The sequence below is a fragment of the Anguilla anguilla genome, chromosome 3 (assembly GCF_013347855.1).
Source record: "Anguilla anguilla isolate fAngAng1 chromosome 3, fAngAng1.pri, whole genome shotgun sequence".
Lineage (NCBI taxonomy): Eukaryota > Metazoa > Chordata > Actinopteri > Anguilliformes > Anguillidae > Anguilla > Anguilla anguilla.
The window spans coordinates 59,684,020-59,699,586 of NC_049203.1; the positions used below are offsets into that span (position 1 = coordinate 59,684,020).

At 38.1% G+C, this 15,567-nt stretch overlaps 2 protein-coding genes across 2 annotated transcripts; one reads left to right on the forward strand and one right to left on the reverse strand.

Annotated features, from left to right (window-relative positions):
* Nucleotides 1–1,275: 1,275 nt before the first annotated feature.
* On the reverse strand, nt 1,276–6,503 carry batf2 (basic leucine zipper ATF-like transcription factor 2). Its single transcript, XM_035410911.1, has 3 exons — nt 6,166–6,503; nt 5,816–5,923; nt 1,276–3,597 (listed from the first exon to the last, which is right to left on the reverse strand). Exons 1-3 carry the CDS (start codon nt 6,256–6,258, stop codon nt 3,328–3,330), a joined length of 471 nt encoding a protein of 156 aa, XP_035266802.1. The 5' UTR covers nt 6,259–6,503; the 3' UTR covers nt 1,276–3,327.
* Nucleotides 6,504–11,081: 4,578 nt separating this feature from the next.
* On the forward strand, nt 11,082–15,324 carry arl2 (ADP-ribosylation factor-like 2). Its single transcript, XM_035411104.1, has 5 exons — nt 11,082–11,372; nt 11,796–11,906; nt 12,160–12,322; nt 13,967–14,047; nt 14,214–15,324. Exons 1-5 carry the CDS (start codon nt 11,308–11,310, stop codon nt 14,346–14,348), a joined length of 555 nt encoding a protein of 184 aa, XP_035266995.1. The 5' UTR covers nt 11,082–11,307; the 3' UTR covers nt 14,349–15,324.
* The last annotated feature ends 243 nt before the right edge of the window (nt 15,325–15,567 follow it).

Genomic DNA, 15,567 nt, shown 5'->3' on the forward strand with positions numbered 1-15,567 from the left:
ATATCGTGGTTGTTTGTATTTGATGCTACTCATGTTTGAGACTGTATGCTCTGATTATCAAACGCTCGAACAAACAAAATATTCTTAAAGGGACACTTTAAGCTAATTTTATGACAAGTAACAAAGAATAGTCCTACTAATAATAGGCTACATTTAAGGCTGCTTGAATCAGCGAAACTTTCTCTGTATCCTTGTTTCTGCAGTGTATTCGATTTTTTATTTTATTTTACTAGGTACAGATCTGACACGCGCTCATCATATACATATCCCCACTGGACAAGCTACTTACATAGGTAAGATTAAATATTTAGTAGACGGACGGTGGAATTGTCATTACCTTATGTTCTTACAATAAGGTATTTTGTGGTTAACAATTGCTATAGCCTAGTACAGTGGCACCACACTAGAACATAGTCACATTGAGTACTACGGCAGTTGAAGGGTTCAATAATTATCTCTAGTGCTCAATAGTTCTTGAAACACGGGCTGCAATTGTCGTAGTGTGCAAAAGTGTAGAATTAATCAAAATACAAATCTATGTATAAACATGCGCTATAACAGTTCTATTTCACGCCTTGATCTGTTTCGTGCATTAGGAAATAGGTTATTGTACAGAAGTGATGATGAAGGTATAGCCTAATGGTATCCGCTAGGTTGCGTCTTTTCTGACATTTCAAGAAAATGGGCAGCGGAGAAGAACGCTAATTACAGGGGGTTTAAACCTCCAAGCCCACTGGAAGCTAGACCTGATAGCTTAGTCTACACAGTCTAAAATGAGACGCGCGTAATGGTGCGATTACACCAACCGAAGCGCACGATACACACGTGCTATCAAAGGGCTCCTGAAGATTCTTGTTCCTATATTTACAATTCTGATTTAATTATTTTTCCATCGGGATTATTTTCATTGCACTAGCATTGTGTTAGAAAATGCAAAAAAGTATTGTCATATAGTGAGTAAGAATTAAAGCAAAACGTCATGTGGCTTGAGCTAATAACTAACATGAAAATACATACTGCTAATTCAGGGTCTCTTGAGTCCAAACATTTAAGGAGATATTACCAAGATATTACATGGACTTTGGTGTTATAACACCATACAACGGCAGATATATAAATGGCACAAACTGGTTCATAATTGAATAATTTTGCATAAATAGAATGGAAGTGCCAGTTACCGATGACAGCAGAATTTGTGATTACCATATAATTATTTTTAACTGTAGTGAATGTTTCACTGACAAGTCGGAATTTGGAAGACATTGCTTCAATGATTTGCATGTAAAAACATTTTATTGCACTTTTGAACAATGACAAAAAGAAACTAAACAGAAAATGAACAAAACTAACAATGAATCAAAAGAAATACCAAAAGATTTAAATACCTCAAAGTGAAAAAAATTAAGTAGTCTTATGACTTTTAAATAAAGATAGTAATAAAAAGGCCCATTAACAGTATATTACCACTGTCTTCTTTGTGTCTATGAAACAAAACTGAATATATATAACATATTTATGTACTGGCATAAGGTCTAGTGTAGCAGTGACAAGTGGTTGGCCAATTAAGTTGAAGATAATGAACTGCTGCAGTCAACATTATCAACCACATATGAGCACAAATTCAATTTTGAGAAGGATGCTAGGGGGAGCACAGTCCCTTTGCAGATCTCAATAACACAGGGCTTTATGGGGTTATACCCCATGTTATTTTTTATGGAATTGTGGAATATTTGACCAGAACCATTGTGGAATATTTGAAAAGCCAGTATCCTTCGCATATTATTTCATTCATTTATAAATCTGTTGAGCAACCCAATGTAAAGTCTTAGTACACATGGGTGGTGACAACTGATTCAGTTGAAAAAGTATCATTCTTCTAACTGATTGGACAGAATGCACAAAGATGTGTGACTGAGTTTATACTGCTTTTCCTGCCAAAAATGGTTGAATGGAAGGGAAGGCTGCAGAGGTAGTATAAGTGTTTGTAAGAACATTCTAAATATATTTTCAGTCAGTCAGTCAGCATTCCCAAACAAGGCTGGAAGGTGGTGACATCTGTCACCTATTGGGTTCACCTGGCGGGCAAATCTGAATCTGAATGATGAAAAGAGTGAAGTTTGCTGAATTTCAACCCTGTTCCTGGAGATCTACCATCCTGTAGGTATTCATTTCAACCTAAATTCGGAACACCTGACAACTACTTAGTAGTTCAACAAAGATCTCCAGTTGTTGAATGACGTGTATTTTGTTAGGGTCGGAGTGGACGGTAGATCTCCAGGAACAAGGTTGGTGCTGGTGCTTGTGGAGTAACCAATTTTTATTGAATACTTAACAGAAAATACTAATTGCAAACCATGTATAATGGTACATTAAGTTTGAGAAATAGTGATTTTAAAAATTAGATATCCCAATTTCCAACAAAAAATTTAAACATCACAAAGCATGGCCAAATATATATTGGCATGGGCCCTATTCATACATAGTAGAATATGTTGTGTTTAATGTGAAAATTATACGCTGATATGTATTGCCAACATGTGTCCTGTCATTGGTTGCACGGTTTATTCATGGTTTCGTCATGTCAAAAATTTACCACCATGGGCAAATCAAAAGCAGCCATCCTGAAGTATTCAATAGTATTAAGTACTTGCCAAATACGAATTCATATATGCATAACATTATGAAATATTTCAACACAAAATACTATTTTCCAAAAAATGACTTGAATAACATGAATACAAACAGACAATGTGTGTTTTTAACTTGAATGAAAGCTTATTTTGCTCCCCATCTCCAAGATCCCATACACCAACCCCAAGCTAGGGGCAGTTTGTCATCTATTTTAATGCCACACTGGGCCAGCCCAGGATAAAACAATACAGTGAATATAAAATATTTAACAGGTAGTGTACATACAGTATATTACCAACCCAGTATCATTCTCAAGTGTGCTATATATGTATAAATACATATACATTTGTTGTATGTGTTACACATTACTTGGAACTGGCTGAACTCCTTTTATAAAGGTGATTCCCACTTTAGGTGAAGATAATACTAGTTGTTAAAAAGCTTGTTTAAGCTGTTTGAGCTTCCAAAGTCCTGTGCTTCTTCATTTTGAAACCTCGGTTTTGCATGGGACATGGGGGAATTTTCCTTTGTCAAAATGCATGTATATTTCACAAGAACTCCGAGCATATTGTGAAAGCTACCTTTCTATTTATTAACCCAAATGGGTTTATGTCACACTAGGGCATGACACTGGGCTCGATGTTTCATAAATAATTCACTCCGCAAACAACATAACCCATACCCGTCTATCTCTCTCTACCAAACAGTGTCCCAAAGCTGAGGCCATTCAGCAGAGTCCAGGAGATCTGGGAGGGCAAACCCTGTAGGGGGGGCAGCCGCAGGCGAGGGGGTGGGGGCCGGGGCAGGGGACGGGGCACTCAGCAATGTCTTTGGGCTGGAGAAGGTGAAGATGCAGCAGTGAGGCTCGTGCTGTTTGAGGGCGGAGTCGTAGCGCTCTATCTCCAGCCGAAGAAAGGCTATTTCCTTTTCATACGCCGTGTTTGAGCGCTCCAGTGACTGCAGTTCCTGCACAGAAAACAGAGAGGGTCAGGAAACACGGAGCCGCATGAAACATGAAGTACATTAAGTCATCCTCCTCAGGGTTAACCAGACAGCCATTATGCTCTTGGAAGGATTGTCTTACTACTTCCTACTCCTCAAGGTGGAAAGTTGCCTGGCAGAAGAAAGTGACTCGACTAGAGGTCAATATTTGTATAACGTTCAGAAAAGAGTCCCTAATGAGATTTTAGAAGAAAGGGGGTAAGGGGCTACCCTCTACACAGTCTTCTGCCCACAAATATCTTCTAGCACAGTGGTACCCTAACTTTCCAAACCCACAGTCCACTTTTTGAGCAAATATAATTTCAAGTGGATATGTTGTTAAACACTTGATTAATCTGTTGATATGAATGCTGATATTTATCGAAAGTGTGTGAGTTATTTTTTCTCGTGTCCCTTCTCAACCTCATTCATTACCCATTAGTGGACCCAGACCCAGTGTGTGGGAAGCAGTGCTCTAGAAACTAACTCATCAATTTCCCACAACCCCTGCATGCCCCTGAAAAAAATTATCTAAAAGTGGGAAATAACTTTTTTGACATGAGAGACAAGGGCAGAAAAAGGTATGAGCATAGACGAGAGAGCATAAATGAAAAGCAAAACCTTAATCTCATACAAATTGTGTTACAACTGAGGCTATGGTTGTGAGTAATCATGAGGCTACACTATGGCTTAGAGGTCTGTTGTTTCAAACTGGCTGAGCATTGCATTGGTGAAGCTCTGGATTTTTATTTGAATCCGTTTGTAACTGTTTGCAAAAATGAAAGAGATAAGAAAGCCAGCACTGTAAGCACTGTGAAACGGTTCAACATGATAAAGTTTACAAAAAGTAATTTAGTGTAATTCCAGATACACAGAAGGTAACACTGATAAAGATATCTTATTAAGAATATCATACATTGTACTTTAACCTTTAAAGGGACAGGTCACTTTCTGTGTTATTATTTTTTTGGCTTTAGTGCATGTTTTTAAATGGCCCAGACAGTTTCATGTGTAATGAGGGACATTTTAGATTACAGAAGTCTCTGATAACCAGCCAGATTTACTATGGCTGGTATAGAGGGCATTTGAGGGTTGTGTCTAAAATAAGTAAATACACTTCAAGTAATTCCAATGCAACATTATGAAATGCTATAGAATTAATCTGTTCATATAACCAGAGGCTGTGTATGTGAACATATTAATTCTATAGCATTTCATCAAAATTATAAAAATGATTAACTGTTTTTATAGCATAACAACACAGTATAGCACTGTTTTACTTTCAGTTTCCTCTGCAAAGCGTCTTTGTGACAGTGTCTCTGTAAAAAGCGCTGTACAAATGAAATTGAGTTGAACTGAATTTAATTTTTTCCTTGAACGCAGGCACCTCTGGTTGCATGTGCTAAATAGGTAATAGTTCCCACCAAAATAAGATTAAACATAATTATTTGAAGAATAGTTTGGAAGAGTAGTATACACACAAAACATCCGTGGGCATAGGTTCAATGCATAAGGTCCTTTGGAGTAACTTGAAGTGTACAAGTATGTTCTTAAGACGTTGAACACCCAAATGGTCCTATACCAGCCACTGTTAAGCTGGCCAGTGCTCAGAAACTTCTGCAAAGAGCTAAAATAGCCTTCATCAAACACATAAACTGTCCAAGTAAAACAAAAACATGCACTAAAACTGAAAGTGTATATATATTTAAAACCACAAAGTGAATTATCCTTTTGAAGGTTCATTATTTTTTTTCAGGAACAGTTCAGTCATAGTGGAATATGAAGTTCAGGAACAGAAAGGGCTGTTCCACTAAGAGCCACCCTTTCCCAGAAATGCTTGCAGACACACAGGCAGATTGCACAACACACACACACACACACAATCCCTAAGTAACCTGTACAGTGGCATTTAAACAGAAAAGACACTCAGACACTAATATAGACAGAGACTTTCAGCCAGGATGACTCTCAAAAATCTCAATTATGTAGACATTTAAACAGTATATAAGACCCTAGTCTTTGCACATTATATCTACCTTCTCTCTGCAATATCTAATTCAGCAAGTCTTGCCACTTGAGAGACTACCTGTGAGAAAACACTACATGTGACAGAATATTTGAGGGGGGTTTTGCATCAGAAGTACCCCCTCGTTGTTCATTATTAGAGAGTGTAATGAACGCTGGGGACAGTGATCACACAGACCTGGTGTAGTGCATCTGCTCGCTCTGTCTGCTTCTTTCTGCTCTTCTGGGCAGCAGCTCTGTTCTTCTCCCTGCGCTTGTATTTCCTGTCCACACGCGAACACTTTCCCTGCTCACGTCAGAATTAATAATTGTAAACAATATAACACTGACCCTTAAAATGCATATTTGTTGTCATTAATATTAATACTATATGTATTGCATAAATTGCAATACAGTAGACTTAACATTCTTAACAATAACATCACATCCAATAAGTAATCAGGAATAATAATAATAATTATTATTATTATTATTATAATGTTGCTGTCATTTCTCATTGAAAAATATGCAATAACAAAAATACCTTACCGTGTCCGATGAACTATCATCACCAGATATAGATGTTAAACTCCCTTCAGGTTCTGGTTCCGTCCACATCTGTATCCCCGTTGGTAAGTGCATTAAAATTCGCGCGCTAGCAAAAATCTAATTCAAATTCGTTCAAAAACGCACAGTCAGACGCTGATCTGCACCGGCACTCGTAAAATAGTTTTTATTTTTGGGCAAACTGTTCGTATCTTGTTCCGTTAGTTCGAACTGAAAGACCGGTGTGAACTGATGGCTATGTTCCCCGCTACCAGCCTCCTCGAAACCAACTCCCGCTGTAAGCGTGGATTCCTAAGTCTCGTCTTATTAAAACATTCCCGACAAACCGGAGGCGGAAGCGGAGGCGGGGGGTACAACTTTCAGTTTCTGTTTCTTTTAAACTGGAGCTCTGATGAGCAGAGGGAGTAAGTACTAGGGTCAACACTCTTCCCTGAATTCACGTGTAGGGAATTTCTCAACGCACAGCCAGCTATGAATGAGGTCCTGTGCATGAAACTCATAAACTAGCCTACTTATCTGCTGTTGAGTTCTCTGGAATGTGTTTATTATGGACATAATTGCACTGAAATATGATATATTTATCTATCTGCCCCTGCTCAGTTTTGAGGGACTGCCTTAGGCAGTGACTGGGTGGCAAGACTCAAACAGTCACTTCTAATTGACTAGACTGTGCTCAACAGCATATATTCCTACATCATTTTCACCACATGCAGTACCATATATTTCCAAATGGAGGGTAGAAGGGTAAAACTGATGTAGGAATAAATCCCATACATTTTGAAATATGGCGGGTGGTCTTTTTTTTTTTTTTTTTAATATGAAAAATTCTACAGGTCCTCGAGCACCTGTTAAGATAGATGTCATCATGAACACCAGTACGTACCAAGAAATAACAAAACAATGCACCCCCCCATGAGCTTACAACATTTCTATTTTCATTTAAAAATTAAACTTTTTAATGCAATTCACTTATTATTATCTATTATATAAGTACAGATATCATATAATGAAATATTAAAGTGTTTATAAACAACTTTATACAGTTTAAAGTATTTTTAATCATGAAAAAACTGGTTTAAGCAGGTGTGTCCAAACTTTTTACTGGTACTGTATATGTTCCTCCTGTTGTGGCTTCTAAAAGTACCAGTCTGCATTGAACCCATTAAGCTAATTAAAGCTCACTGATACTAATTCTCATCGGCACTCTAACGAGGTAAAACGCAATGTTTCATCTATGTTTGTTTTGCCCTGAGAGATGGGGGGACTGGGGGAGGGTGGACAGTGGGGGTGGTGTTATAGAAATGTAAAATGCACTTTGTCTGTCACTGTTCTGGGTCTCAGAATGAAGCTGAGGCCTGGAAGTCACCTCTTTTTCTCAATCTTTCCCTTGTGCTCTGTGCAGTCTGCCACAACACAAAGTGAAATCGATCGCGCTGATGAAATCCAAACGGGGGAAGTCAATGTGACTCACAGCTTCTCAAACTGCCTTCACGTCACCTAGGTTGCAACACAACACATCACATCCTGCATTTCTTTCTTTTACCACCCCTTTTTCAACCCCTCCCTTCCTCCCTCCCTCTGAGTATGTGGGAGTGTGAAGAATCTGAGCTTGCTATTCCTCTAAATTAGGTTGTTGCAAGAAAATGGGTGTGCGGGGAGGAGGAGGCAGGGGTGGAGCTAAGGGAGTGTAAAAGGAAAATCTTTCCCAGGCGCTAGCGAGTCCAGAGGGCCCCTAGAGGTGGGGTGTGTGCATGTGTGTGTGTGTGCATTTTAAATTTGATGAGGATGATATTTTACAATAACAGTTATCCATCCTATTGTAAATATTTACAAAAGACAAAACCATTGGTGGGTGGCAATGTAGCATAATGGTTAGCAAGGTGTGATGATAATTCTGAGATTGTAGGCCTGATTCTCAGGTAGGGCACTACAGTTGTGCCCTGGAGCAACATAATTAACTTGAATTGCTTCAGTAAATATCCAACAGTAAAAATGGATTGTGCATGAAGAATGTAAGCTGTCTTAGTTCTTAGTTGCTGGATAAGAAGTTCTGCTAAATGCCTAAGAAGCCTACTGTAACTATAACGAAAGGGGAAGTGAGACATTTCCATTATACTGTACTTCCTCTTAATAAAACACAATAATAGGCATTATATATATATATATATATATATATATATATATATATATATATATATATATATATATATATATATATACTGTTAATGTCAAACCTACTTTAATTGTGATGAATGTTAAGTACGTTTTTGAGAATGTTTAGAGAATTCTCAATTGTAGTCATTGTAGTAAACCATTTCATTTTTAAGAGATTTGATTGATTCCATTTGTGTAAGAGTGTGAATTTCTGAATCTTATTGCATCATCAGTTCACTTGTGCCAAAAAAGGCTATTTAACTGCAGGTATGTGGCTGCTAAGGGTACACATTTATCTCCTTAATCATTCAGGACTCTTTTCATCTAGTGGTATTTTTGTAGAAAGGATCTCATCTCTGTTTTTATGAATGGAATAAAAAGAAAAGTTTTAAACTATTCTAATTAATTGTTATGTGGTAAGTGAAACAAGTAAAACTCAACAAATACACCTGCTTTTGTTGCTAACTTCAAGTTTTATGTGACTCAAAAGTAAATGTGTGCTCTAAATGTGTGTTTTCCAATGGCTTGCAGTACTCAAACTGTAATGAACACTGCCCTGTATGCATTCATGTGGTCACCTTTGAATCAATGGTCCTTCACAACATAAACAGAAGTAAACTGACCAGGGTTGGAGACAGAAAAGAAATGTAAGCCGTTTGCATTAATTTCATTTATTTATTTATTTTTTTGCAGTTTAATGGTGCAATCAATTTTCCTCCAGTATGCCCAAAACCTTGTGACAGGTGGGGATTGTGCTTTTCTCATTGCTAAAATTCCATATAGCAACAGAGACTGGTATGAATAAGAACTGGTTTAATACCAGGATATACCATACAGTGCATCCCTATTAGTCTAAATGGCAAGTTTGATCATTCATAATGCAGAGCAAGACGTGAATAACGACATGACAAATAAACCAACTGCATACATACATAAGTGACACAAATAATCATAAATTATCACCCCTACAGCAACCACTATTTCAGCCACCATTATTTTACGTAATTGGACTTATGCAAAGCTGGTACAAACAAGCCCAAACAAATCTTTCAGTAGATGGAAGAATCACAATGACGAAAAGAAGTAATATAGTATGAGCCCATAAAATTCCCTCAGGATTGCAAAAGACTTTAAAAACCGCAATGCATCTCATTCAAAATACCATATGAACACAAAGACAAATGTAGTTTGCCTACATACTTATTTATGTTTAATGTCTACGTGACTGTTTATATTAACCAATTTTCACACCGAATTACCTAAACACTCCTTTCCCAATCTCGAATCATCAGAAAAAAAACCCCGTGCTTGAGCAAAATAACCAATAGGTCACATAAAACGGATATGAATGTGTTGCTAAATAAGGTGGTTTGGTGACTGGACAGTATGTCCTGTTTTTATATCCTTGCCACTGATTATAAAAGCATCTGGCCTACTGCTTATAACAGAAACATCAGAACACTCAATTATCTGTTATGTACAAGAAATTGGTCTTTGCAGCGCTTGCTTATCTAGAAGAAAAATTTAAAGCTCAATAAATATCCACAATCTTATTCTAACTTTTAAAAGTTAAGCTCAAACACAAAAATGAGTGCACCATGCATCTGTTTTGAGAAGCCTCAAAAATCAGTTAGACAAACCAATATTAAAACTGAATCAATGGATTTCTAGTAGTTGTTAGAGCAAATATAGCATACAGATTTTTTTACATTAATTAAAATCCATCATTTTTAAAAGTTACATTTTTTTAATTAAATAAAAAGTCAAACACAGAACCTAGTGTTAGTGGATTAAATTGGTTAATACAGATTGTGTTTAATTCTACAATTTCTGGAATGCCAGAAAATACAGAAGCCAAATTCAGAATAACTTCATGACTTTTATAAAATGTATACATTGCAGCTATAGCCAATGTGAAAAAATAATAATTGCAAAGATATATGGTGCAAATATACATTGACCGTTTCCAATAAAGTGAGCATTAAGGCAAACTGTGTTCCCAAACTTTTCTTCGCTGTGAGAAAACATGAGAAGCATTCACCATACATAAGGCCGGGGTTGGGTTATAATTCCTTGTGACAAATGCTTTCTTGTGTTTCACATGGCTAGCCGAGGTTGTCTAAATGTGTATTGTCCTCATAGATTCAACTAGAAAATTTAATTATTTATTTTCAGCTAGCACAGATTTATACACTAAGCAAGGCTTTGTTAATACCGTAGATATTTTCATAAACATGCCAATTGTGGTTCTAACAATATCCTTCTCGGAGCTAGGCTACTATATCTTCCTTTCCGGGCTAACATTTATTAATATGAATATACTATTACAGTACAATACTATTACTGTTACATATAATTTAACACAGCGAGCTACTATTTTCCACTTTTCCCCTTGTACACGATTTTGCTTTTCTAGTCAGTAAAATGATTCAGATAAATATTTCAACGATACTACATTGGGTGGCGCTATTCAACCCATAGTCATACCCATAGTAACTGCTATTTACTAACTAGACGCAAGGATCGTGGAAACCGTTTTTATTATAGTCCATTGCGTGGAACCTCTTTGTCGACGTCCACACCATAGACCATAGAAACCCACGGACACACTCTTGGTTGCATAGTCATGAACGAATAGAAGCATTGTGTTATTATGAATGATCGTAACACTGTTCAATCAATTCTCTTATTCAAGCTGCTCTTCAAAATAAGAACCAATAGTATATTAGAGTGGGTGGGATTTAGTAAGCTGTTCACTTCCCGACTTTGTAGGAAGCGAGAAGCAGCTGCTATGTGGATGTCGGTTTTATTGTATTGTACAGAAGCAGTAGTAGTGAAATAGTAACGTACAATAACGAATACTGAAATTTGATAGAGGTAGTTAGTAGCTATATATAGATATTGTATTATATTGTTAAATTTCACCTAGCTGTTTTACTAGACTGTCAGTAACGTTAGCTAAAGTTTACAATGGGCTTACTCACAATACTAAAGAAAATGAAGCACAAGGAACGAGAGATGAGACTACTGATGCTGTATCCTTTTAGCGCTAAGTTGATGCTCAATGTTGAAATCGCATTGAATAAGATAAATGTCGAAAATGTGGAGCGGCCTGAGTTGTGGCCTGGGTGAAACTATGAGCAATAGCAAAATGTAATGAAATTGATAATGCTATGCAACGTAAATTGATAATGGTCGCAGTTGTGTTAGTACTTCATGCCTAGAGAGTTAGCTTCATTAGTCTGAAGTGGTACAAACGGTGTCAACGAACTATTCAGCTTTTTGTGTTAAATTACGATAACCTAACGTTCATCAGTTACTTTGCATAGAATAAAACGGCTTCGAAACTTGTTAATGTCGTATAGCACGCTACTTATCTGACTATGCTTCTGGCAAGAAATGTCATTAAAAAATCTGTTACCTTATGAAGTTATTTCTTAACAAAAACGCATGCTTAGTGGCCTAGATAATGCTGGGAAAACGACCATTTTGAAAAAATTCAACGGAGAAGATGTCAGTACCATCTCCCCTACACTAGGGTTCAATATAAAAACGCTGGAACACAGAGGGTAAGAGAGCAGCCTATAGTGGGGGAGGCAGGTGGAGGAAAATCTAAGTCCTATTGTGGCTCCTGGTCTACCGAATGTCCCTTTAGTTGTAGATGCAATATTATGTCAGCTTGCGGTTCTCAGAGATAACCATAATAATCTTACTTTTCTACGACAGGAGCATAGCAATGTTTGAATGCATAAGTTCTCCCACCCGAAGCTGAATTGGTCTGGTTTTTTCTCCATCCCTTTTCTTCCCTCTTTACCATTATAGGTTTAAACTGAACATCTGGGATGTGGGAGGCCAGAAGTCACTGCGTTCCTATTGGAGGAATTACTTTGAGAGCACAGATGGGCTGGTGTGGGTTGTGGACAGCGCTGACAGATTGAGACTGGAGGATTGCAGGCAAGAGCTGAGCGCTCTGCTACTAGAAGAGGTACAGTTTTACTTCAGTGCTATTGTCTACAGGTAATCAGACTAGGATGGTTCTCAAATTCCTACTGCAAAGGCCTTTTAGCATTTTGATCGTTCTTTTTGACTCCAAATCGGATTTAGTCAACCTGGTTGTTGAGAGCTCCAGGATAGATCCTATTATGGGATCTATGCTGGACAGTGCTTTCTCAGACCACTCTGAAGTACCATCACAGCTGCCCCTCTGTCTTAATTTACTTGAAAAGGGGTGTACCTTTGGATGATTGATGTGTTAATGAGTAGTGAGTTCTGAAGAACGAGTGAGTTGTGAGTTTTGTGTGTTGTAACCATAGACTGTAGAAACAATAAGGACCAAGTTACAGTGACATCACCCATTGATTCTCCATGGGCTTGGGGAAAGGAGTTTTGAAGTCCTGGAAATGTAGTTAGTGGGCTCTGCCATTTTGTACAAATTTGAGCCAGAGACTGCGCAGTAGGGAAAAGAGGGACCTGTAAGGGCATTAAGTCCGGTCGTCCACTAAGCACATGAGATACAGTGACATGGCAGAGATGCAAACTGTCTCTGATTCATCCACATATTACAATCTTGTCCAAATAACACAATAACTTAAGAAATTGCCACATGGGGAGACATTTAAAAAAAAAAAACCCTATTGCGACTACAATTTACAAAAAGTTGATATGGAGTTTATTGGTACTCTTATAAGCCAGCACAGTGGTACTGGGACCGGGGCCTTTCTGTGTGGAGTTTGCATGTTCTCCCCGTTTCTGCATGGGTTTCCAACGGGTACTCCGGTTTCCTCCTGCAGTCCAAAGACATGCAGCTTAGGTTAATTGGAGAGTCTAAATTGCCCCTAGGTATGAGTGTGAGAGTGAATGGTGTGTGTGCCCTGCGATGGACTGGTGAACTGTCCAGGGTGTTTTCCTACCTCTTGCCCAATGCATGCTGGGATAGCCTCCAGCACCTCTTGTGACCCTGACCAGGAATAAGCCAATATAGATAATGGATGGATGGTACTCTTTTTTTCAGTAAATGGATCTAGGATCCTTAAGACAAACGTTACTGCGAAAAGGATGCAATTAAACCAGGTCCTGTAGGTTTTAAATGTACTGATATCACTCTGTTTATATTCCCCAAATCACTGTGCATTTATTATCTATCACAATTTTATCTATTTACAATTCAAGATAATAAATGTAAATGTAGAGTTAAATACATGAGATGTATTTTATAGTGTAGTACAGTGAACACTAAGATAGCTTCTTTAAGCGAGACATAGAAAGATACAGGTGGCATTAAAGTAAAGGGAACTGTAGGGAATGTAGGGAACCGACCATTATACACAGACGCACTTATCTGTAGAAAAGTAAACGGTATATAGTAAATAATGCACAGAAAATGTCACATTCAAGCTTTTGTGAAAAGGGAGAAATCTGTAGAGTACATAAACTAGCACAATCATTTGCAGAACCTGAGCTCTGAAGGCAGCACAGTGTCACATGATTTCACACACTTCACTTAGAGGCGCGGTGGTATTTTTAGAAAGCCATTTAAATATCAAAATGTAAATATCTGGATGCTTCAGGGCATTGGGTGCTCATCTCTTAACTGTTTCTAAGCATCATTATGTGCCACTGTCTCTCACAGCGCCTAGCTGGAGCCACTCTCTTGGTGTTTGCCAATAAGCAGGACCTGCCGGGGGCACTGTCTAAAGATGCCATTAGGGAGGTGAGTACACACACACAAACACACTCTTTCTCTCATAAACACAGAAGTACCGGTGTCTGCATCTTTGCACACCCAATTTTTTTTTTTTAACTTTATTGCCTGTTTTTGTTGTCTTTACATCTTGCTCACCCTTGGTGTTTCAGCATATGTGTATGTGTGTCTACAGGCGATGGCTCTGGACAGTATAAAGACTCATCATTGGTGTATCATTGGGTGCAGTGCAGTTACTGGGGAGAACCTGCTTCCTGGTGTCGACTGGCTACTGGATGACATCGCCGCACGGATATTCACAGCCGACTGAGGCAATATTCACACACTAACCTAACAGATACACTTAATACTCTGCTCATGAATCCACACACATCCATACAGGACAATAATCTAGGCAACTGCAGTCGAACTCTTGATGGAAAATGGATCACTGGCACCACAGTGGTCATTCCTGAAGAGTTTTCATATTTGGCTTTTTTTTTTTTTTTTAACAGAAGACTGAAGTCAAGGGACCCTAACATATTGAGATCCTCACATATCACTATTGGTTGTAAATCTTTCTTGTGTGCAGTATGACTAAGTTATAATTTGTGGTATTACCAGTTTTGTTCTGAGAAATCAAAATAAACTTTTAAAAAAATCTATGAAGCGTATTTTCAACTTCAAGTTTATCTTCAAGTTCAGCCAAAACTTTTCTAAATCTTCTGTACTGCACAATAAACACATTGGTTATAATTACTGAATCAGATTACAGCAAAATTTTGAACCACCTCAGAGCAAATGTCTAGTCTAGGTTGACCACTGCAGACCTTGAATTCAGTTTCTGGCCAAGCCCCCCCCCCCCTACTGGCCAATTTGTAAATATACTCACATGCCAAAGCCTTATGTGCCTCTTGCTGTAGCTGGCTAGTGATATGCTTCAATCCAGCACAACCTGGTGCAGATGAAAAGCAGTGTTGTAGGGGACCAAACTATGGATCACTGACTGACTAAACCTTTTCAGCTCAATGCTCTGCAGGTTCATTAACACGCTTCTTGTTCAGCTTATCCAAGCACTATAAAGAAGAGTTAATTTATGCAGTATTGATCCCAAGAAATATGCAGGCCCAAATGCTGCTGTGGCAAGAGTAGTATGTTGCATGTTAAGTCTCCTGCTCCTCTAAAAGCTGGTGTTAATAGCATAGCTGCTTGGTAATGTATGTTAGAGGGCTGGTCAAAGCTTTGATCTAATATCAGCCATTGTGTGTGTGTTTGCTACATGTACAATAAACAGAGTACCATAGAGACCAAGGACTGCAGTGTGACATTTATGTAATGCTCAGGCTCTGAGACCTGTTGTGACAATTATCCTTAGACATACCAAAGCCATCTTTCCCCTACCTACACAGGGGCCCATGATAAACTAATGTGATGAAACCGCCTGTACTCTTATCATTTAGAAATAGTACAGAACTATTGTAAAAGGACCGTAAGCCGAGCAACATTGATAAAAATCAAAAACTTGATACATTTGGCTTTGTTTACTGAAT